General features: G+C 60.5%; 1 protein-coding gene across 1 annotated transcript in view; it reads right to left on the bottom strand.

Annotated features, from left to right (window-relative positions):
• The window catches only part of SHANK2 (SH3 and multiple ankyrin repeat domains 2), a 428,650-nt gene that overhangs the window by 180,631 nt on the left and 224,257 nt on the right, over positions 1-23,762 (bottom strand). The window contains exon 19 of the mRNA XM_066359996.1: positions 3,595-3,670. Coding sequence (XP_066216093.1) covers positions 3,595-3,670 — 76 coding nt within the window. The remainder of the gene's footprint in view (positions 1-3,594; positions 3,671-23,762) is intronic.

Genomic DNA, 23,762 nt, shown 5'->3' with positions numbered 1-23,762 from the left:
GCCGTAACATCTTTGCTTTGGGAGAGAGGTGCCTGACTGGGCGGTGGCGCAGTGGATAGAGCGTCACACTGGGATGCACAGGGGAGAGAGGCGTCCGAGAGCCAGCTCCTTAAGGTGGCTTTCCCTTCTCTGCATCCGTGTCCCCCTTCCAAGTGGAAAATGACACCGATTCACAGGGACCCTGGGAGGGGTCGGACGTCAGAGGTGCTGTGGTCAGTGCCAGGCAGCTGGCCCGTGCGCAGAGGGACAAGTAGTGCACTCGTCACTGTCCCCTCATCCACCGTCACGTCTCGGTGCACGAAGCCCACAGTGCGCCCGGCTCCCTCTCCACGGGAGTCAGGGCTGACTCCCAAGCTGCAGTCAAAGTCAAAGCGCTCACTGCACTACCGGGTGCCCTGGATATGGCCAGCTGTCCCTCCTCCTTAGTGGCTTCAGGTTCTGGATCTGAGGAGATGGTCAGAACACACAGACAACAGAAGCATTTGCCCGGGCACCAAACCACGGGGATATGGGGCTGGCGGGCATCTCGGAGGTCATCTGGTCCAACAACTTTCGATGACATTCTGGCAAGAGAATGCCCACCCTGCTTGGTTCCCTCCAACAGCGGGGAGCTCATCCCCTCATCAGACATCTCTGTCCGGTCACTGAACAGCTTCCATGGCTCCCTCCCTCTCCTACTGGCCGAGCTGCAGTGTGTGTCCTTACTCATTCTGGTCCTGCCTGCTGTCACACACGTGACCCGGCCTGGCCCCACGGGCTTTTCTTTCCCCAGCACATTCAAGTCAGCCCCTCCCACCCTCCTCTGCGAGAAGCAGCCGGAATGTGGAGCCGCCTGCTTCACATGTTGAGCACATGTGCACACTGGCCCTCACGCAGGCGCACAAACCAGGCAGCCTGCTGGCGGCACTCTGCTCTCGTGGGGGTGGGGGGTGGGGTGGGGGAACGGCTCTGCAAAGCCACAGCCCGTGGGTGAGGGCTGCCTGGACCCTTCCTGCTTTCAGAGGCCCCTTTGACCCGAAGCCTCACTCGCAGCCTGGACCGCCCTCAAAGTAACCATGGCAACAGCTCCCAGGCGTTCCCCAAGTCCCAGGCACACTTCTTGCTAGCATGGACGCTGACTACGATGGTGACCACGTGCCCAGGGTCCACTTGGACAAGCAGCTCCTGCTGCTGCAGAAGCAAGACGTCGGACCCAGATCCAGGCTCGTCAGGAGAGCAGGGGGCGAACGTGACTCCCTGGAAACCACCAACCTCTGAGGGTCCTCTCTGGGCTGTGCTGATGGCCAGGCCACCAGCACAAGGTGAACTTCCAAGGTCAAAAAGTGGCCAGACCCGGAAAGCCTGCAGAGCCCTGGGAGGCACACGTTGGAACGGCCTGCCTGCTCTAACGCATCTTGTGTGTGAGTGAACGGTGGCCAGGACAGGTCAGCACGAAAACCAGGGACCACGCGGAATTCCACTCCTAGGCGTCTACCCCGAAGAAGACAGGTGTGTTCCAACGAACACCTGTGCACTGACGTCCAGAGCAGCATCCACAAGTCACGTGTCCGCTGATGGATGAATGAATCAATCAACAAAACGTGGTCTGTCCACACGATGGACTATCACCCAGACTTCAAGGAGGGGGGACGCTCTGACGCTTGCTACAACATGGATGGAGCTGGAGGACCCTGTGCTGAGTGAAGAAGTCGGACACAGGACACATCCTGTGTGATCCCCTCATACGAGGTCCCTGGAGGAGTCAGGACCACAGAGACAGAAAGCAGGTGGTGGGTGCGGGGGTGGGGATCAGTGTTGAATGGGGACAGAGTCAGTTTGGGAAGATGTCACATTCTAGAGACGACGGTGGTGATGGTTGTACCTCAATGTGAATGTGCCTAACTAGGGCGGTACATCTTACGTTATATTTTGCCACGATAAAAAAAATAAAGTTAGCGAGACACAAAGGCACAAAGCCCTGACACAGCATGGCTGCCCCTGAGGCTATCACTCTAAGTAAAGAGCAACGCAGGAAGTATTCTGTGACTCCATTTCCACGAGCTGTCCGGGAGGCTGAGCGGGCGGGGCAGCCAGGGGCTGGGGAGATGGTCAGAACACACAGACAACACAGGGGAGCGGGGAGGGGTTTCCTCTTGGGATGAGGAGAATAGAGAATGAGACAGAGGCGATGGCTGTGCAATACTGGGAACGGACTAAAGGCCGCCCAGTTGGGCACGCTAGGATGCTGACCTTAGCTTACGCGAACTTGAACTCAGTGAATACAAACAGGTGAAACCAGATTCGGTCCCCAGCAGACAGACACGCAATAAGAGGTCAGTGCTGAGTGGCTCACGACAGACCCTACTGGGGGTCCTGGGGGAGGGTGGGCAGAACTCGGGGAGTCGTTCCAGACCCTTCTCCAGCCCGGACCTTCTCCGGGGTTCTCAGATGGGGCCCCACAGGCGCCTGCTCCGCAGGGCAGGGAGCAGGAGGACCCTGCTGTCCCAGTGGTCATGCAGCCTGCCTGTCCTTCCTCACTGAGCCCACCGTCCACTGAGATCCCTCTGCCCGTGGGGTCCTCCCCACACCCGTCTGGCCCCCGGTGTAGGGACACACGCGTGTGTGACCCAGACGAGGAAATACAGAACCTATGCTGGGGACAGTGAGCACCGGGGAAGCTGACGTGCTGCAGGAACACTGGCCGCAAATGCGGCTCGCTCCCCAGCTGTCCCTGGGGCCACTGCTCTAAACCAGGGCACCACCCGCACCTGGCGGTCTCCGGCCTGCCTCCACCTCCCCTTGAGTTAAAGGGAAAAGAGAGCTCTGACCCGGGGATGCTGAGGTCCTGGTTTCGAAACCCCAGGGCACATACAGGAAGCAACTGCTACAAGTTGATACTTCCTGCTCCCCCGCCCCCACCCTGCTGTCTCTCTCTCTCTCTCTTCTAAAACCAATAAAATAAAACGTTTAAAAGGAAAAGATGCAGAGACCCGAGGGCATCTCCTCCACGAGAGTGGTTTCTACGGGAAAATTCAAACCTCCCACGTAACCCACCCCACCCGGCGCCAAAGGAGGAAGAGGCTCTCTGCAGGGACCAAACAGCCCCACCCCAGCCCGACGCACCCCGCCCTGTGCTCAGAGGCTCTGCCCCTTGGAGTCACCCTCACCCGGGAGGATGAACCTTGCTCATCCACACAACACCTTCGACGCAGGGCAGGGAAGACTGTGGAAACTGCAGACTCGGTGGGAACCCCGAGCTGAGGCACCTACATATTCGTGGAGGACGTGCTCGCGGCCTCGATGCCCCCGTCCCCCCCCCACCCGCAAAGCCCGGGCCAAGCGCCACCCTCTCTAGTATCCGTGCGACTTCTCCCAAAACAAGACCCGGCTTTCCTCCCCCAGGAAGCGCAGCCTGCCTGACCCAAACTGCGGGGACATGGGGACCGCCTCTCTGGCAGGACCCCTAAGACACAGTGGCCTGAATAATCCTAGAGCACATTGAGGGGGGGACACCAGCCAAGGGGGCCGGAGGGCACCGTGAAAGCCGGTCCAGGGCCTCGGGGGCTCGTAGGCCCGTGGGCTGGGAGGGGCGGGGCAGGAAGGGGCGCGCCTTACCTGGCGGCGTCGAAGCTGTCGTAGGAGCCGACCGTGTAGTGCCGGAAGAGCTTCTTGCTGCGGTCCGCCCGCGTCTCTGTGCGGAGAGGGAAGAGAAACATCACTTAGGAAAGTCACGGTCCCTGAAGGCCGGCCGGCGGGCGGGCAGCCCCTCATCTGTCTGACCTACGACGCCTGAGACCCGCGCTCCTGGGGAGACTGATCTGGGAGGAAGGTGAGGCCTCGATCTGGGGCCCAACTTTGCAAAAATTTTGGGAACGCAGATGAACCCCTCAGCCGAGAAGACTAGGGAGCTCTGCTACCAAAGGGAGGCAGAGCCCGGGGCCTCTGCTCACGGGAAGTGGGGGGCGGGACGCACACCGGAGGAGCATGTGCTGAGAAGACAGGACCGTGCTAGTTCGAGCTGGACTGCGCCAGCGCGCTGGGCGCGGGGAGGGCCCCCGAGCGGCGTAGGGGGCTGATGCCGCGGAGCCCGATGGCAAATCTGACAGCCTGCAGGACGCCTTTGGGGAAAACGATGCTTATTGTTATTTTCCTGATTATCATCGCTATCTCCTTGAAAGAGAAGAAAAACGACAGCCAGCACACAACCATGATGAACGTTCCTAATTAAGTTCTCTGCTTGTTTCCCTTACTCAGCAGATTCAGACATAAATTTCGCGGGAAACCCTATGAAAGAGGTAATTAGATTTAATGGATAGCTCAGGGTGGCGGGGAGAAAACCCCACTGCGGCACAAGTACAAGGAGCACGCGGCTCATGACTTACTGTTTAGACACCCCCCCCTTTAATAAAACCTCCCAGATGATACCCCCACTCCCTCTAGAACCCCAAGAAAAAAACATAGAGAAATGATGTGATTGGCTCAGGAAAACAGCTCGAAATCTCACTGAAACTCTTGTAACCTCTCTGTTGTCCTTGTCCTCGTTCCCACATTTGAAAGGAAACTACACATTGGCCGCTTTTATGCCCAGAAGCAGCTAGTTCAGCAAAAACACGTTTCCTTTCTAGGCAGAATGGATGAAGCTGCCTTTGGGGGTTGGAGTGGAGCAGAGGTCCCACCTTGGACTACATTTCCCAGCTGCCCTTGTGCCCAAGCATGGCCATGTGACCATTTTCCACCAATGGTGCCCACTGATGTGAGCACATTCCAATGCAAGGCAGGGGTCCCTTCCAGGGTTGTCTTCCATGGACACCAGTGTGTCCCCACTCCCTTCTCCTGCTGCTTTTCCCAGCTCACCTCACAGCTGGGACTCCCAGGCCCTAGGGGACGCTGGGATCCTTTAGGATCCCTGGGAGCTGTTCAGGGTCTCAGTGCGCTGAATCCACTGAAGTGAACAAGAACAAAACTCCCCGGCATCGTTACCTACACTCTAGGGATTCATTCCTCACGGCGGCTCGCACACGTGCCGGCCAGGGTCCTCTGGGACGCGGCTCCCACCTGCCTCTCCTCCACCCTTTCCCCCATGGCTCCCACCTGCCTCTCCTCCACCCTTTCCCCCATGGCTCCCCCCATGGCGCGGACAACGTGAAACTCAGGATTCCCCAAGCAGTGACATCCCCATCACCACTGTCACTGCGGACACTAATTGAGAGCTGATTGCGTCCCAGCGCCCCGTTCTAAGCACCTCTCCTGTATTCCCTCCTTTCGCCCTCAGGGACCCCTGGTGGGAGGGCGCACGTCCCGGTCTGCAGGCATGAGGATGTCCAGCCAGGGACAGCCACTCCGACTTCTGCTTCATCAGTGCCACCCTTCAACCCCGCGGAGTTGGTCACTGTGCCTCTGTGTCTCTGCTGATCGTCACAGCCTTCGTCCTCACTGACATTTACTGAGTCCTTCCCTTGGACTGTGAGTTGTGGACATCTGCAGGGCTCATCCAGCCCAGGATGGAGGTGTGGGACAACTGGACGGGCGTTAGTGTTGGGGATGGTGAGGACTGCCCAGGCGATGAATGTCACACCCACTCAATGGCAGGCCAGGAGGAGCGCCCCAGCCAGCACGTGGCTCCCTCGCCCCGGCTCAGAACCAGCAGGCCCCTCTCTCTGAACCCCCGGGGAGGGTCTCTGAGTCCCCCATGCTCCCTACGGTGCTCCAGGGTGGAGGGCTTGGCCTGTTTCCTCTGCATGAGCCCCGGTGTCTAACTCTCAGTGGACGCCCAATGTAAATGCCTGCCAGGCTCATCTCGACAATCGTACAATTAGCACGTAACACGGCACACAACAGCAGTGTGGTTGAGCGCACGTGGCCCTCGCCGGGCTGGGCACCGGTCCAGCCAAGCCGCCCAAACCTCCCGTGCTTGGCACCTGCACCATATGGGCCCAGATGTTCCGCGTCCTCCTCCCCCTTCTCCTTGGCAGCCGGTGTCGTACACAAGTTCAGTTCTAGTCCTCATTTATCAAGCCCGCCTAGGAGCCAGGCCCCGGACCCCAAATGCAGGGACGAGAAGGAGACTCGGAGAGGATGGGGCCTCGGCTCTGCTCTCTGGGACTCGGAAGCCCGGGGTTAGGGTGCGGTGGAGGCTGAGGATGCTGGCCTCTCATGGGCTGGGCTTTCATGTGACTGTGCAAAGGGAGCGGCTGGGCCCAGCTGGGCCAGCTCCGCCCCACCTGTGTGGAGCCACGCGTGTGCCAGGCCGTGGAGGGGTAAGAGGGATTTGAACCTCTTTGTGGGGTTAAGCGGTGCTGTAGCTCACAAAGGCACTGGAGGACCCTGGGGACTGGCTGTGAAGTGTTATTATTACTCTTAATTGCTTTTGTTGCGTAAGCCCCATGTGGCAGCTCTGTGCTGGTTGTCTAGGGAACCGCTGGGCGCTGAGAGCTGATTGGTACAGGCCCCCGGCCGAGGTCAGAGGTTCCAGGTTCCAGGAGTAGGAGAGTGTGCAGTGAACGTGTGTGTGTGTGTGTGTGTGTGTGTGTGTGTGTACACATGTATGTTTACCAGTTAAAAAAACTGTTTCTGAAAGGGGACTGCTTCTAGGGCGAGGCCAGTTAGCCAGTGGTTCTCAGAGTTTTGGATTAGACCAATAAAAATTGTAAACAAAGGAGAGGGGGTGTAGACCAACACAAGACTTACTAAGTCTCTAACCTGGCTTAGTAAGCACGTTAAAACAATAAATTCCCCTCTGCTACCATGTTGGTTTTTATAAGAGAAAGGGAAACTCTATAAAGGACTTATCTCTGACTTCTTTGTGAAAAACTCCTGCCATGTGCAGGCCTTCTTTGTCCCCTGGCTCCCACACATAGCCACACTTCCACTCTGGGATACGGCCTGAGGGACAGGGAAGGGGTCCTGAGAAATACCACTAGCATCATCAGCATCATTACCAACATCACTACCATCACCACCATCATCACCGTCACTATCATCATCATCACCACCATCACCGTCACTATCATCATCATCACCACCATCATCATCACCATCATCACTATTATCACCACAATCGTCACCATCAAAGCATCATCATCACCATCATCACCATCATCATCATCATCACCACCATCATCACTATTATCACCACCATCATCACAATCGTCACCATCAAAGCATCATCACCACCAGAGGTCGCACAGCTCAGAAGTGGCAGTGGGAGCCTCTGAGCCCACACTCTGTGACTTCCTAGCCTGACCAGCAGTACAGTGTTTTGGAACATTCACCAGGGGCCACGCATATGCCAGGTTTTACCTGCCTGACCGCAATGCTGTCACTGTCCCTGGATTACGAGGCTCAGAGAGGCTGAGTGTGTGGTTCAAGTTCACGCAGCTGGGCAGTGGCAGGCAGGGTCACTGCATGGCACAGCCGCCCGGGGTGGCCTCTGTTCTGGCTGTCTGGGTGGAGGCACCTTCTCAAGCACCCTACCTCAGTCCAGATGGCCTTCTCACCCTCGCCGTGTGCTGTGGACCTGCTCTCACCTGGCCTCAGTTTTGGACCTGGGAACAGATTGGGTGGCCTAGTGGATCTTGGGACCCTCACCCACCATTACGGTCTGTGTCTCATGTCACGTCCAGGCGTGGCCTCTGCTGGCTCTCTGGGACCCGCCATCACTGTGCAAGGAGGCGGGGCTGCTGGCTGCCTGGGCTGACCCTTTTCCAGGGCTCTGGTGCAAATGTGGGTTCCAAACACAGGGCTGTGGAGTAGGCTGGGCAGAGGGGAGGTCAGGGGCCAGGTCGGCATTCCTGCGGGTCAGAGATAGCAAGAGACTCCGGGCTATTCAGCTAGAACCCCTGCTGCCATGGCAACTTCCCTGGCCACGGGCCTCTGGGACTAGGGGTGTCTGCAGCCCCTGCCCACTTCCCCCCTTTGCCACTAGGCAGGGGGTGGGGCCTGGCTCTCCCTGCCACAGCAGACCCCTGGATGCAGGCCCCTGCGCCCAGCCCAGAGGCCTCCCGAGTGACCGCACAGGAACGGCCCCCACCAGGCACCTCTGGGTCTGCCCTGCCCTTGCCCTGTGGGCACTGAGAAACCTCCCGTGCTTCTGTGACAAACCTCCCAGAATGCCTCAGTGCAGGGCATTGTCAGGGGCAGGACCGGTGGCGGCTGCCCATCTCTCAACATCGGGTGAACAATAGGGGATCTGTTCTCTGAGGCTCCCCAGGGCACAGACCTGGAGAAATGGGGGCCTCTCGGGCCGAAGGGAACGCAGACCCTGCAACCCCTAGCAAGTCCTGAGCCAGCGTCCAGCATTCCGTGACACACCTACTCAAAGGCTGCGGGGCGGCAGGTCCTGAACCACCGTCCAGCACTCCGTGACACACCGATTCAAAGGCTGCGGGGCGGCAGGTCCTGAGCCAGCGTCCAGCACTCCGTGACACACCGATTCAAAGGCTGCGGGGCGGCAGGTCCTGAGCCAGCGTCCAGCACTCCGTGACACACCGATTCAAAGGCTGCGGGGCGGCAGGTCCTGAACCACCGTCCAGCACTCCGTGACACACCGATTCAAAGGCTGCGGGGCGGCAGGTCCTGAGCCAGCGTCCAGCATTCCGTGACACACCGATTCAAAGGCTGCGGGGCGGCAGGTCCTGAGCCAGCGTCCAGCATTCCGTGACACACCTACTCAAAGGCTGCGGGGCGGCAGGTCCTGAGCCAGCGTCCAGCACTCCGTGACACACCTACTCAAAGGCTGCGGGGCGGCAGGTCCTGAGCCAGCGTCCAGCACTCCGTGACACACCTACTCAAAGGCTGCGGGGCGGCAGGTCCTGAGCCAGCGTCCAGCACTCCGTGACACACCTATTCAAAGGCTGCGGGGCGGCAGGTCCTGAGCCAGCGTCCAGCACTCCGTGACACACCTATTCAAAGGCTGCGGGGCGGCAGGTCCTGAGCCAGCGTCCAGCACTCCGTGACACACCGATTCAAAGGCTGCTGGGCAGCAGCCTGGTCTCGTCCACACGCTGCAGAGCCCGCCTCAGGCTGCCGGGCACAGCAAAACCCTCAGAGGTCCACCCTTTACCCTGAACAGTCACCCTCTGTCCTCCACTTGGGCCAAAGTGGCCACCCAGCCACCCCTTCCCAGCCCACGTGGAGAAGACATTTCCCTTCACCTGGGGCCGCGCTGCCCCCGTCCTGTGGGGGACCAGCCCTTTCCTCTCCCCACCCCCACTGTCGGGCCCAGGCCCCGGTGGCCGTCGTAGGAGTCTGCTCAGCCGTGCCTCAGGAGGTGGGCACATGACCTTAGCTTGGACAACAAGATCCCACTCCTGTTCTGGGATTCCAGCTCCTGAGGCCACTGGGTTGGGGTGGGGGACAGGCTTCCTGAGAATGACACAGGAGGACAGCAGAGCAGCTGGGCGGAGGGGAGAAGGGGACAGAGAGAGAGAAAGAGCCTCAGGAACCACTGCCCGACAGCCCCAAAGACACGGCTGGTCTTCCTGTGCAAAGCTGGCCCACTTTTCTTTTTTTTCTTTTTTTCTGAAGTGAGAAGTGGGGAGGCAGTCAGACAGACTCCCGCATGTGCCCGACGGGGATCCACCCGGCATGCCCACCAGGGAGCGATGCTCTGCCCATCTGGGGCGTTGCTCTGTTGCAGCAGGAGCCATTCTAGTGCCTGAGGCAGAGGCCATGGAGCCATCCTCAGCGCCCGGGCCAACTTTGCTCCAATGGAGCCTCGACTGCGGGAGAGGAAGAGAGAGACAGAGAGGAAGGAGAGGGGGAGGGATGGAGAAGCAGATGGGCGCTTCTCCTGTGTGCCCTGGCCGGGAATCGAACCCGGGACTTCCACATGCCTGGCCGATGCTCTACCACTGAGCCAGCTGGTCAGGGCCCGACTTTTCAATCATACGACCAGATATGTTTCCTTTTCAGTTTAGAACAGTCCAATTTGCTTACAGCTGAAAGAGCTCAGATCAACTGTGCAAGGCACTTAGTCATGTGACGCTGTGCCCGATGACCAGGAAGCAGCTACCAACCTGTGGCCCACAGATGGGTCTTGTGCTGCGTCCACTCTGTGGGGAAAGGTCTGCTGCCCTTCCCACATGGGAGACAGAGCCTGCCCCCACCCCACATGCACAGCTGTGGCCCAGGCTGCTCCGGCCACTCTGCTGGCCTCTGGACCCGCCATGAGTACTGAGGACCTCACGGCCCCACACAGGGCCAGTGGCCTTCTTCTGAGGTCTGGATGCTGAGGACGGTGAGCTCGGCTCTCTGACAGGGCCGGAGGTCCACAACCCTGGTCTGTGGGCGAGTAGTGGCTGTCACACCACAGCCCAGAGGGAACCAGCCCACAGATGCGGCCAGCTCACAGGACACAGGGACCCCGAGAGCAGGAGGTGGGGACGGACGGGCACCAAGGATCCTGGATCCTGGAGGTCACGAGGGCCGCCCATCTGTCTTTCTGCCTTTCCTCCTTCTGGGCACGCAGCTGACGGACCCTTGAACTTAGTTCTGGACGATGAGTTTTGAGAGAAAGTGATTGACCACTTCCCGGCCGACTGAAACATTTAACTCTCCAACGATCGACCATCCCTCTCCCCGTTTTATTTTTTGCCTTTGGGCACGGCAACCGAGATGTTTGACATGGCGACCGTTCCCTCAGTGTGGGTCCCCTAGTAAGCTCCCGGGACACAAGACCTGGGGCTCCACTAGAAAAAGGAAACAAAACATTGGTGGCTTTAAGCCACCGCGAGCAGAGGTGTACCTGTTCACACAGGCTGGCCCGGCCCCGGCCGGCCTGGCTGGGAGGCAGACTGCGCTCGGACTTTGCCGTCACCTGGACCAGGGCTTCCCACGTTTTCTCAAGCCTGGCAGAGCCCGGTTTCTGTCCCCAGCAACGAGGGGTCCCTCCGAGAACAGAAGGGAGGACCAGACAACATGGAGACCAGGGCCGAGGTCGGCCCTGTGTCTGGGAGAACGCTCAGACTTCCAGGAGAAAGGGGAACACCACGGAACAGACGGTGGGAACGTGTCCTCTGAGACACAGCTCGCACGTGACTTCCTGGGTTCCAGAGCTGGGAGCCGCTCCGCTTAGGACAAAGGAGGCAGTTAGGAACCAACCAAGGGGAGGCGATTTATCATACTGGGCTGCTTCCTCCACCTGCAGAAGCTTCCTGAAGGCAAGAATCACGTTCCCTGCGGGCAGGCCCACCTCCTCGGCCAGTGCCAGGCTCTGGGGTTCAGGTGGCAGGGACTCAGAAATGTTGGCAAGTCCTGCATGGCTCGGAGGCCGGCAGTCACTACCACTCTAGTCTGAGCGAGCACCTGGACCGTTGCAATTGCCTCCTGTCTCCTGCTTCCACGCTCGTCCCTCCCCTCCTCAGCAGTGGATTCTTTTTCTTTTTTTTTTTTTTTTTTTTTTTCCCTTTTTCTGAAGCTGGAAACGGGGAGAGACAGTCAGACAGACTCCCGCATGCGCCCGACCGGGATCCACCCGGCACGCCCACCAGGGGCGACGCTCTGCCCACCAGGGGGCGATGCTCTGCCCATCCTGGGCGTCGCCATATTGCGACCAGAGCCACTCTAGCGCCTGAGGCAGAGGCCACAGAGCCATCCCCAGCGCCCGGGCCATCTTTGCTCCAATGGAGCCTTGGCTGCGGGAGGGGAAGAGAGAGACAGAGAGGAAAGCGCGGCAGAGGGGTGGAGAAGCAAATGGGCGCTTCTCCTGTGTGCCCTGGCCGGGAATCGAACCCGGGTCCTCCGCACGCTAGGCCGACGCTCTACCGCTGAGCCAACCGGCCAGGGCCGGATTCTTTTTCATGGAGCCACCGGGATGAGCTTTCCACAACGTAAATGAGGTGAGGCTGCTTTGCTGCTTAATATTTTCCAACAGTGTCCCGGCAGAAAGAGAGTCACACCCAGCCACCCTCCAGTGACACCAGCCCGACACTATGTGGCCCTGACCACTTTTCCACCCTCCACTCCAGCTGCTCCCCCTCCTCCATTCCTTCCATATCGACCTCCTTTCTGTTCCTTGAACACAACAAGCTCATTTGCGCCCCAGGGCCTTTGTACTTGCTAGACTCTTTCTAGAACATTCTTTCACCGGCTCAAATTTCACTGCACGGCTACGACCAACTCCCACAACACGTACCCTGGGACCCTTTGCATCCATTCAACGTCGGCAATTTCATCTCCCTGGGTCTGACTGGGACGACTTGAGGACAGAGCATAGAACGTGAATGCCGTTCCCTCCAGGGGGCTGCGGAAGGAGAGGAAACAGCCCCTCCTACAAGCAGAGGGATTGAGTTCTAGTCCTGACCCCTCGCTGTGCCTCTCCTGGCTCTCGCCTTCGCCACTACAAAGCTGATAGGGGGATGGGAGGACCCCAGAGGCTCTGACTTCCCCACCAGCACCCTCCCGGAGAGGGCCACGCAGTCGGGAGCCCCACATCGGTGGAGTTTCAGCGGATGAGCTTGGAGAGCGCTTCTGAGTATGGCCTAGAAAAATCTACACTGAAAAAAACACACACCAACAACCCTAGAAATTCCATTCCATATAGTTCTTGTGACTCGTGAGAGGGAGTGACAGATTGCAGTGACAGGCTTCAGACTGTCAGCATTTAAAACAGCCCCTTCACGCAGGACTGCCGGGAACAGGATCCCGCATCGCTTGGCGAGGAAGCCGGGACACGGGGCATCCGGGGAGACTCCAATGGCCCCGGCCCGCGAGTGGGACTGTTTCTGGTGAACAGGGGAGGAACCTTCTTAAAGGAATTTATTGAGACTAAAAAGTCCAAAACCTAACTCACAAAGGTGGGTGAGGAGGAGGGGGGCTGTATGGGGCCAAGAGACGGAGAAAGAAGGCCAAGCAGGGCCGAGGCCGCTGGGGACACGCTGGGTCCGTGTGGGACGGTCCCCTCGCGCACAAGGTGCCCGTGGACGGCAGAGGCAGGGCCGGAAGGACACACAGAGACTGCATTCAGACAAGTCAAACGTGAGTGCAGGCCCCTTGCTCGATGCGCGACCTGGGGCAGGAAACTCTGCCGTCACCGACCTCAGTTTCCTCATCCGTGACATGGGCCGGCGGCGGCGTGGACAGTCACCCCTCTAAGTCCCTCTCCGGGTGCCTGGCCTAGGGCGGCTGTCACAGACTGCTGGCTACTGTTCTCCAAGACTCCAGTCTTGGTCTTCTCATCTACACCCCTCTCTGCGAGTGTCCCCTGTGCCCCGGGACAGAGGAAGATCCCCGCCCACCAGCCACGTCTGCACAGGAGACCTCACACACTGGTGAGAGCTGCCCAGTAGGACCCACCAGACACCGTCCGGGAAACGTGGGGTACAGCGGACGGTCCCCACTCCTCGTCTGCGCTGAGGGCGCCTGGTCTCCGCTCCTCGTCTGCGCTGAGGGCGCCTGGTCCCCGCTCCTCGTCTGAGCTGAGGGCGCCTGGTCCCCGCTCCTCGTCTGCGCTGAGGGCGCCTGGTCCCCGCTCCTCGTCTGCGCTGAGGGCGCCTGGTCCCCGCTCCTCGTCTGAGCTGAGGGCGCCTCCACTTGGCTCTGAGGCTGTCCCTGTGGGGAGACTGGGTGGCGGGCAGGGAGGGAGGAAGACCGAGGTGCAAGGCCTGGGGCGGCGATGACCCACGAGGCCCTGGAGGGGAGGCGGCTGGTGGTCCTGGCTCCCTGCAAGGCCTGTCCTGCTTCCAGCACAGGGGAGCTGGGCCATGTGTCACCACCTCAGGGTCCAGAAGAGGACCCCGTGTGCTTAGCTGGGGGTGCCTGTCTTCATTTAACCCAGGCCACCGGGGTTTTAGGTTTCTTGTAACCAAAAGGGCGCCTTTTCTCTTTTTTTGGTTTCCTGTCACCCTGGGTGGCTACCTAACCGGACAGTGACAGCATCTGTGTTTCTGGCTTGGTGGCCCCATCTCTTGACTGTCCTTCTCGGTTCCTAACCCCAAAGAGGTAAAAGTCACAGGACTGGGCACCCGGCGGGCTGGGGAGTCCCCACGCCCTCATCACAGCCGGGTCGTCATAGTTCTTGAGCGCTTCCTCTGCCTGTCCGCCCCCCCCCCCCCAGTGAAAGGCGACCTCACAGCTCTGCAAGGTGGCGTCCTTCCTGCCGTGTGACAGGGACGAGGACCGCCCAGCTCTGAAGCCCCCGGCGCCTGGCATCCGCACGCCTCCCTCCCACGCAAGCTCCTGTGATCTCCGGGGGGCTGGGGGTGGGGGAGGTTTAAATCAGACACCGCTCAGGCGACGCCCCGGGCTGGCGAGCCAAATGCAGAATCGGAACCACAGGGAGGAAAGAAATTACCGATGGGGATGAAGACGGAAATAACTTTTCTTTTTTTAAAACCAAAGATGCGGATGGGCTCCTTGCAGAAGGGAGGAGCAGGCAGAACCCGGGGAGAAGCTGGCCGTGGGCACGCAGGCCGGCGGCTCGGTGCCGGTCTTGGGCGGGGTGGGTCGGCAGGGCCGCGGTGGCTGGTGGCAGTCTCCAGGCTCTCTGTCACCTTGACCCCCGCAGGCAAGACAGAGGAGGGGTTTAGCTAGAGTGTGACGGGTCTCCCTGCTGCAGCACCAAGGCTGGGGTGGGGGGCCGTCAGCGGGGAGCCCACGCACGCGGCCCAGGCCTCGCTCCACGGGCCACTGTGGCCACCATCCTCTGCCGACAGGGACACTGGCCCACGGCCGGGAGGCGAAGCTCAAGAAAGTCACCAAGGGGCCCAGAATGTTGATTTGCAAAGACACTTCTCACACTGGAATCGCCAGCTAGCTGGGGTCCCTCACTTGCGGTCTAAAACAACAGAACGCGACCATCTCTCAGTTCTGCATGTTAGAAATGACAGTGGGGTCCCACTGGGCTACGACTGCGGCGAGGACAGGGCCAGCGCCCCGCAGCAGGGCTCGGGTGAAGAGGACAGGAGAGAGGCGACCCCAGTGCCGGGCGCGTGACCGTCACCATCATCACCTCGTGACCCATGCGTGCTGGTCTCCCGTCACGGCCATCGTAGGTAATGAACAAGTGGCCCTTCCCGCACACCACACGCTGTTCTAAGCACCAAGCGCGCGGCGCCCTGGAAGGCTCCGGCAATCCTGCGCAGTGAGTGTGTTGTCCCCCACGGGGCAGGTGAGGAACCCAGAGCCGTGAGGCCCAGGGGCAGCTGGGATTCCCGCCCAGGTGTCCAGCTCCGGCGTGGAGGCCCTAACCCCTGCCCGGCGATGGCTCGCACACCGCCCCGGCAGAGCTCCGTCTTCCTTCCTGCTGACCCACGCTTGGCATTGGCTCACTCGGTAGCTACTCCGGGCACCCCCTCCTCTCTGCCCACGCTCCCGGCCTCCCTCCAGGAGTGGCCATGGCACTGGGTCTTGGCCAGTGAGATGGGAGCAGACGGCGGCTAGGAGGGGCTTCTCTTTGCAAACCAGCCACCCCCCCGCCACCACATCGCCCTGCCCCTCTGGAACGTGGAGCTGGCGTGGCAGCCATGTGGCCCCAGGGAGAGCTGAGGACACGGGGCCGGACGCCCTGCCCCTCTGGAACGTGGAGCTGGCATGGCAGCCATGTGGCCCCAGGGAGTGCTGAGGACACGGGGCCGGAGGGGAAACTGGGGTCCCAGCTGCACAGCCACGTCTTAGTCACCAACAGCCCCACGAGTGGGCGCTACTGTAACAACCACGTAACAAGAGGAAACCGAGGCAGAGGGGGTGAGCACACTGCGAGTCAATGTCTGCAAGTGGCAGGACTGGTTCTCTGGGTGTTACCCTAACACCTCTGCTATCAGCCCCATGCAGCCGGGCGAGGTAAGTCTGCCCCACCCAGGAGAAGACCGGGCGCCCCCAGATAACTCTCAGGGTCACCTGGCATGTGGGCGGCCGGGGACCCAAGCCCTGGCTCCGTGACCCAAGGTCACCAGGCACTTGACTGCGTCCACCCCGTGGCCTTTCTTCAAAGACAGACTTGACAGATGAGTACGTCCCTGTCGCTGATGCTCTCACGATCCTACCCTGGAGGATCATTAGGGGGCGCGCAGGGGGAGCCCGGGTCACGGGCTTCCGGGGTCAGGACCTCCATCCGAGACGAGCAGGGCCATGCCCATGGTCACCCCCCACCGCGCGTGGGGGAGGGTCTGCAGCCCCTCTGGTCTCCTCTCCCCCTGACTGGTGGCTCCCGAGCCAGCGTGGGGGGGGTCTGCAGCCCCTCTGGTCTCCTCTCCCCCTGACTGGTGGCTCCCGAGCCAGCGTGGGGGGGGTCTGCAGCCCCTCTGGTCTCCTCTCCCCCTGACTGGTGGCTCCCGAGCCAGCGTGGGGGGTCTGCAGCCCCTCTGGTCTCCTCTCCCCCTGACTGGTGGCTCCCGGGCCAGCGTGGGGGGGGGTCTGCAGCCCCTCTGGTCTCCTCTCCCCCTGACTGGCGGCTCCCGGGCCGAGCAAGGCGGGGGGGCTGCAGCCCCTCTGGTCTCCTCTCCCCCTGACTGGCGGCTCCCGAGCCAGCGTGGGGGGGGTCTGCAGCCCCTCTGGTCTCCTCTCCCCCTGACTGGCGGCTCCCGAGCCAGCGTGGGGGGGGGGTCTGCAGCCCCTCTGGTCTCCTCTCCCCCTGACTGGTGGCTCCCGGGCTGAGCAAGGCGGGGGGGCTCACAACATTCGGGTCCTGGCATCGTTTCTAATCCCTCTGCTTCCAAACTGGCTGGACGGATGAATGAAGCTGCCGGCTGCCAATGAGCTGGTTTCTACTCGATAGTAATTAGAACATTAAAAAAAAAAAATGAAGCCCAGGCAGCTCGGGGGAAGCATTTCTACCAATACAGGACGCAGCGTAGCCGTGGAAGTGGAAACCACAGTAAGTGCGAGAGCCCGCGCCCCACGGCGGGTCCTGCTGAGCTCGGCACGGACCGTCCACGCCAATACGGCCCTGTCTCCCGGAACAGCCTCCTTCCCCCTCTGCCCAGTGTGGACGGCGGTGGCCGGCCGGGGTGGCTGGGGACCCCAGGCTGGGTGACCCTGGCAGAGGAGGGGCAGGGCATCTGACTACAGGACAGGCCCTTGCAAAGGCCGCCCTGGCACGGACCCCGCCAGCCGGCCCTCTTCTGCGCCGCACTGGGACATCCGGGCAGCTCCTCGCTTTACGTCCACACCACACTGCCCCCGCCCGCGTCCCGCCCAGCAACACCCATGACCTAACCCTGCAGGTTGCAGGTCCTCTTCCCGGCTGGCCTGTCCCTCTGAGCGGAGTGCCCAGCACAAAACCCACGAACAGAGCCCCATGAGCAGAGCCGCTGCCTCGCACGCCTCCCTCCCGCCTTTGGGAAGCCCCTGCCCGCGGGCAGATTCTCTCATCCCTCCCTCCCCCCTTCCCTCCCACAGGCCGCCAAGGTGAAGCGCGATGCCCAAGGGCATGCCAACGGGAGCGGCAGAGCTGGGTTTACGCCCAGGAAAGAGCTGAGGGCGGGAGGGTTCTCCTCGGTGTTGGAAAAGCTTTTTCTAAGGATGCTGGCAGCGGAGGCTTCAGAACTGGGACGCGGAGAGAGGAGACTTGTTGAGCTCAAGGACACCGCCCTGACCGTGTGGGAAGACGGCGAGCCCAGTCGGCGCGGCTCGGGATCCAACACTCCAGTCTCGGGCGAGCCCCACAGGGCAGGATCGGGCTGGCACTCGAGAAGGGCCGGGGAGCGGGGAGTGGATCCCGGTGGTACCAGCAGATCCACTAAGGACCCACTCCAGCAATGACCTTACAATGACGTCCAGCTGCCAGAGAACTCAGTTCCTGCAACCCACCACTGGGTTTTATCTGCAAGAGGTCGGCCACCCTCCCCTCTGCCCAGCCTCCCCCCCCCCACCACCAAAAGGACCAGTGGGTGGGACTAGGTCACTGGAGTTTGAACATTTCAATTTCTCATTGCACAGAGCTCACAGGGGCATCTGGGAAGGGGGCTTCATCAAGCAGCAGCCACTTAACTAATCAGGCCATCGAGCCCCCAGCGCCTGAGCCTCCCCCTCCGAGCCCCAGGAAGCTGGCTGTCCCTGTCTTCTCCGCTTCTCGGAGCGAGAGGCAGCGGTCGCGAGCAGCCCACTGTGGAAGGTGAAATAAAGCAATGCAATCTGAAAAAGCATATGGTGTTTTCTTGACTCAGCTGCTATAACGCCCGGGAGCCGTCCCGTTGATTTAAAAAGCCCCAAACTGAACACCACGCTAGCCGTACTTTCTTGGAAGGGGGCGCGGGCTGGACCAGGTAGGATGCACGCTGCCCTGCTCCAGTTTGGCGCAGGGCAGGGGGGATATTCAGTGTGTCTGGTAGGACGGACGGACACACACAGGAACCCTGGGCCATGGACACACTCAAGTCACAGCAACTCAGAACACGTTCTCCCCACCCCTCCAGCCCTCGCCCCCTTCGAGATTAACAACGGTGCTTACTAGGAACAGATGCTCAGGGTGGTCTTAAAAACCCACCGGCCGTTCAAAGAGAGTCTGCATTATACAGAAAGGCACCTGGGGTCCCGGGGTTTGGTGTGGGGGTGGACACGGAGACGCTGGGTCCAGCAGGACCGGACGGCTGCCTTTCGGAAGCCGTTATGCAAACAATAGCCTTCTATAGTCTGGGCAGCGTGACAGCCCCCCCCCCCCGGGGAGCAGCAACGCTAAGACACGCCACGTGCACATGCAGCCGTCCATGGCCCGCCCGGAGCCGCCTCGGGCAGGACCGCCTGCACCCCCCGCGGAGCCAGGGTCCCCGCGCGCCTCCCCGCCCATCAGGAACACAAAGGCTCAGCACGCCGGCCGGCAGCGGTTCGGAGGTGGCAGCGTACCTCCGAAGTGAACTTTCTTCTTGAGCCGGGACTGCTCAGCCATCGCCTCCAGCCGGGGTGTGACCATCTCACTCAGGCCGGCTCCGCTGCTCCTCCGGGTCCACGCGGAGGCCGGGACCCGGGGACGGCTTCATCCACTGTCATCTGCTGCTCCGCCAGGAGCAAAGTTGCAGCCCTCCGGGCCGCCAGGATTGCAGAGACAAGGGGCGTGGGGGGACCAAGGTCGGAGCAGAGGCAGGTGGCCCCGGAGCCGGTCCAGCTCACGCGGAGGTTCACGGCTCCGACTTTTGGCGACCGCGCGTCAGGGCTGGCGGAGAATTCGGGTTTTGGACACAAGTTGTAAGCTCCAGATTGGAGCCTGTATCCTTCCCACTGTACCAGGGACAGCTTTTTTTTCCCCCTAGTGCCGGTTTCCATGGCGATGCATCAGTCACTAGTCTAAATAAGTACGGGTGAAGGACGCCTGAAACACCAGAGCAATTACGCATTAGCGGGGAGCGGAAAAATGATTCAACCGCTATTAGCACGGGGGGCCGAGGTCACCGCTTGGGGGGCTGCCGTCACCCTTGCCCCGCAGATGGCTTTCTCGTTCTGTGACACTCGGGTGTTTCTGGGTCCCAGCGGTTTCTGAGCTCCGTGCCCTGGACGGGACAGCCAGGTCCATTTTGGCCGCATGACCCCACCAAAACCGAGCCAATGCCATGGGAAGAGGCTGCGTCTCCGCGCCGATCGTCCTGGCCAGAGGGGGCTTCAGCTGGCATGGGGCGTGTGTGTGTTGGTGTGTGTGGTGGGGGACACTCAGGGGCCCTCTGTGCATTCAGTTATTTGGTTAGGAGGCTGGTGGTGAGCAGGTGTGGGGGAGCAGGGTGGGGCGGGGCTGGGCAGAGCTGGGCGGGGCCGGCCTGCCTCCTTCCCAGGAAGGTTCTCCTGGCTCCTCCGCTTTCAAAGCGCCTCCCCACGCGGTCCCCGCTGAAGAAGGGACATGTGAGCAGACAGGGTAGGGGCTCTCTCTCCTTCCTTCCTGTCACCTGGCAGCCCTGGGTTGACCGTGTGGCCTCAGACAAGACCCCTCACCCTTCTGAGCTGCGGGCTGCCTGTCGGTTAGAAAGCGAGGTGGGGGGTTGGGGGGGCAGGGCTGGTGATTCTCAATAAATGTTCTTCATACCCTGGAAAGGCAGCAGGGGGCCAAGGTGCCATCTGCCAGACCCGGGGAGGGGGAGGGGCGGTAATAATGAATTGTCTGCAAAATGGGATGTGAAGGGGGGGGAGAGGGGGTGCCCTGAAGTCACACACGTGCACATTTTCCTCTCTCTTGTCACCTCCACAGCTGGCAAAGAATCAGCTCCCTGTCCGAGGGTCACACGACTGGGGTTTGCGGCGCCTCCCTGCTGTCCACTGGTTGTGTGGGATTTAGGAAAGCCACTGAAATTCTTCAATTCTTATGTTAAACCCCTCCCCTCCCCCCCACCATGGGATGGTGTTTGGAGGTGGCTTTGGGAAGAGGGTTCGACAAGATCATGAGGGTGGGGCCCCTGGGGTGGGATCGGCGCCCTTGTGAGAGGATGAGGACACCAGCGCTGTGACAGGGGACCCCGCTGATCCACGGCCCACGCAGAACCCACAGGAACTGAGAGCAGAACAGGCTGGAACCACCAAGTCCGTGGCGGGATCGTCACGCATTCTGTTTGGACCTCAGAGCCTGACCAGTGACCTTCCGTGGTGGAACCCGGTGCACACACTCCACGGGTGAGAGCCCCTCTCCCAGCTGCTGGGAGTGCAGGGACAAAGAGGGTGCCCGGAGACAACGTGTGAGGAGCAAACCCGAGAGGGACACAGGGGGCGGGGCCTCCAGCGGCCCCTCGCTGAGCAGCGACGGCGGGCTGGTCTTCTGCAGGTGCCGCCAAGCACACTGGGGACAGAAGTGGCACTTGGTGCCTTCTCGTGGCTAAAGCCCCAGCCTGACCAAGGGACAATGGGGAAAATACTCAAATTCATATCAAACCCTGGATTCCTCGTTGAGAGGTGTGTCCTGGAGGCCCCATGATCACGCTGGATCAGTGAGAAAGAAACATCGTGTAGAGGTTTTGCTGTGTGTGTGCACGCACACGCATGTTTGTGAATGTACAGATTTTCCAAGAATCTCCTCCTGCTGCCGGAAGAATCCCTGTCACCACCACGCTTCCCTTTCAGACCCTGTTCAGGCCTCTGCTGGGCTGTCTCCTTCTCCTTCGATCTATAACCTGCCGTCCTTGTGGAAGTATCACACCACATGCAATTCAGGGGAGGCGAGAGGCCCAGGGTTTCTCCGAGAAGGCAGGGCCCCCGAGGGCTGTGGCAACCACGCCCAGCACAGAGCCGTGCCCGCGTGTACCCACGGTTGGGTCACGGGTGAGCTGCTCCTGTCCAAACACCAGCCCGGAGCGGCAGGAACCCATGCTAAACACGCGCGGAGTGGGCATCAGACACCCGTCTCAAGATCCGGCGAGTGGACCGGGCAGCGGACATCAGTCACGAGTGGAGATGCCTCAGTGCCCCACTACCCGGACGGGGAGGGCGCAGAGATGGGAGGGGAGGCCCCACGGCAGTAAAACCCACCCAAATTTCTGTCCAAAGAGAAGGACACCAACCTGCGCTGAATGCGAATATCATGTCACCGGCTGTCTAAGATGAGACGGTGCAAAAAAAAGAAAAAAATTGTTTTGGGAAAATGGTGCTTCAAAACTTGATGCTTTGGGGGGGGGGAATCCTTAAGCTGAGACCATTGTAAGACCGTCATTAGTCTCAATAACACGGCAGGAACCAGCGCTGTGCGTATACTGAGGGGAGTGATTTTTTTTTTTTTAACTGTGTGGAATTCCAGTGAGTAAATGTTTTCCTACAATATTCGTAAATGCCACTAACACCCCGAACCGGCAACATTCCGCTGATTTGCAGCTGGTTCTGTGTCATATTTAAAGTGAATCATTTTTGCAACATTTGGGGGACTGTTAAAAGCCGAGTGTGGCGGGAGGAATCTTCCGGATCCCGGGGTGGGGGTACGGGGAGAGCCGGGGCTCGCCAGCATGCCGGGGCTGGGGGGACTGTCCACCCAGGCGGACGGGGTCAGGGCGAGGGCTGGGTGCCGCCCGACGAGGCTCATCACGGGCCGGGTCACGCGGGCCGGGGGGGCAGGCCGCTGGCCGGTCCTGGGAGGGGTGGGGACAGGGGACACCTGCCTGGAGCAGCACAGACACGTCAGGAACAACACGGTGTCCCGAGGGGTCACGTCCTGAGGGCTCGCTCCCCCCAGCCCCCCCTCCGTACGTGCTCTTCACACTTCACTGCCCACCTTTAAGGACCCCCGGGGGCCTTCTGCAGGCCCTAAAATGAGACACACCGTGAGGAAAATCACGTCTGAGACGTGTAAGGAAGGACATGGTGCCCCCGCCCCCAGCTGCAGGGCCTGCCCCATCTTCCCAAGCAGGCAGGGCGGCCAAGTTCTCGGGACGGTCCCATCCCACGGTCACGGGGGCGCCTCGGAAGGTGCATGCCCACACGGGAGTGGTGTGTGTGTGTGTGTGTGTGTGTGCGCGCGCGCGCGCAGTCACACGCCGTGGCGGGGCGGCAGGCCCACTCGGGAGCGCTGGTCTCCACCCCACACGCCTCTCCGCGCTCAGCCGAGCTCCTCAGAGCTGCACCTGCTTCAAGCGTAGGGAGGACTCTTGCATTTCTCTCCCCACGGCTCCCCCGCCCGCTCCCCTGCCTGTGGGTGCCTCCTCGTCAGTGAAACCTGGCCCAGGAGCCACAGCAGAGGCCCCACCACTCACCTCCCATCGGGGTCTCCCTGGGGTGGGGCGACAGGCCCTGGGCTGTCCCAAGGGCAGTGACAGCAGAGGTCTGGCTACCGGACAGGCTCGGACACCTGACAGGAAACTGTACCCTGGCGGTCCACCAGAGCTTCCTGGAGTCCTGCGTGCCAGGCTCTGGTCAGGGGGCCCAGGATGTAGGGTCATGGCCCCAAGGTAGCTCCCATCTGGTGGAAGAGGCAGATAAAATTGGACTCCCCCGGGATACGGACTTACAAACAAAGCTAGTGGGAACCACTAGGCAGGAGCAAACGACACTGACCAACAGAACGTAGTGTCAGTGACAGCGTACCAGTCCTGAGTGCAGACTTCCAGAGGCCAGCATGCTCTGAGCACCGCACTGCTGCCATGCCACCTAGCCCAAGGCCAGCCCGCCGGATGGTGAGTGCATGTGCCCAGTCGTCCTGCCAGCTTGCTGGCCGTTTACCAGTTCTCCCCAGAGATGCAAGATGGAGTCTAGCTGAGAACAGCAGAACCTTCCTGCAGAGCCTCGCCGGAGCTGCTGATTTACGCATGCTAGGGAAATGGTTACTATTTCAAGTTCTGAGCAACTGTGAACGCTCACAGGAGTTACACGACCTGGGAAAGTCACTTGGCAACATTGTCACCATCTATAAAGTGGAGGTGGTAAGTCTTGGCCCCTTCATGAAACAGTTCTGAGAGCCACAAGGGTAACTATGTAAAAACGCATCATGAACTCAAAGTGCAAGGCACGTGGCAGAAGAAATATGAGCATGAGAAGAACAGTCTGGAAAACAGGGCAAGGGTGGGGAGCGGGCAGGAGGTTGGCCGCTTCCCGTATAAACTGCTACACTCAGTACTCATATAAACTGCTACACTCAGTACTCATATAAACTGCTACACTCAGTACTCATATAAACTGCTACATTCAGTACTCATATAAACTGCTACATTCAGCGTCATTTTCCAGACTGGCGGAGTCACCCCTGGGGTTTGCTGTGGGGAAGCTCAGTGCCCACTGACTTCTGTGCCGTTTCCAAGGCTTTCTTGTTGCCAAGGTGCTGGGTCCTATGCTTTGTGATGTAGGGGGCACCCTGGCAGGGCAGCTCCCAGGGGCTGGAGGTGGGGAGAAGAGGGGGTCCTGTTGCTACGGTCGGGTTTGCCATCACCTCCTGGTTTATGCCCTCGGACAAGACCCAT

The sequence above is a fragment of the Saccopteryx leptura genome, chromosome 1, assembly GCF_036850995.1.
Source record: "Saccopteryx leptura isolate mSacLep1 chromosome 1, mSacLep1_pri_phased_curated, whole genome shotgun sequence".
Classification (NCBI taxonomy): Eukaryota; Metazoa; Chordata; class Mammalia; order Chiroptera; family Emballonuridae; genus Saccopteryx; species Saccopteryx leptura.
Note: the sequence above shows the minus strand (reverse complement) of the source record. Positions and strands in the feature narration are given on the sequence as shown.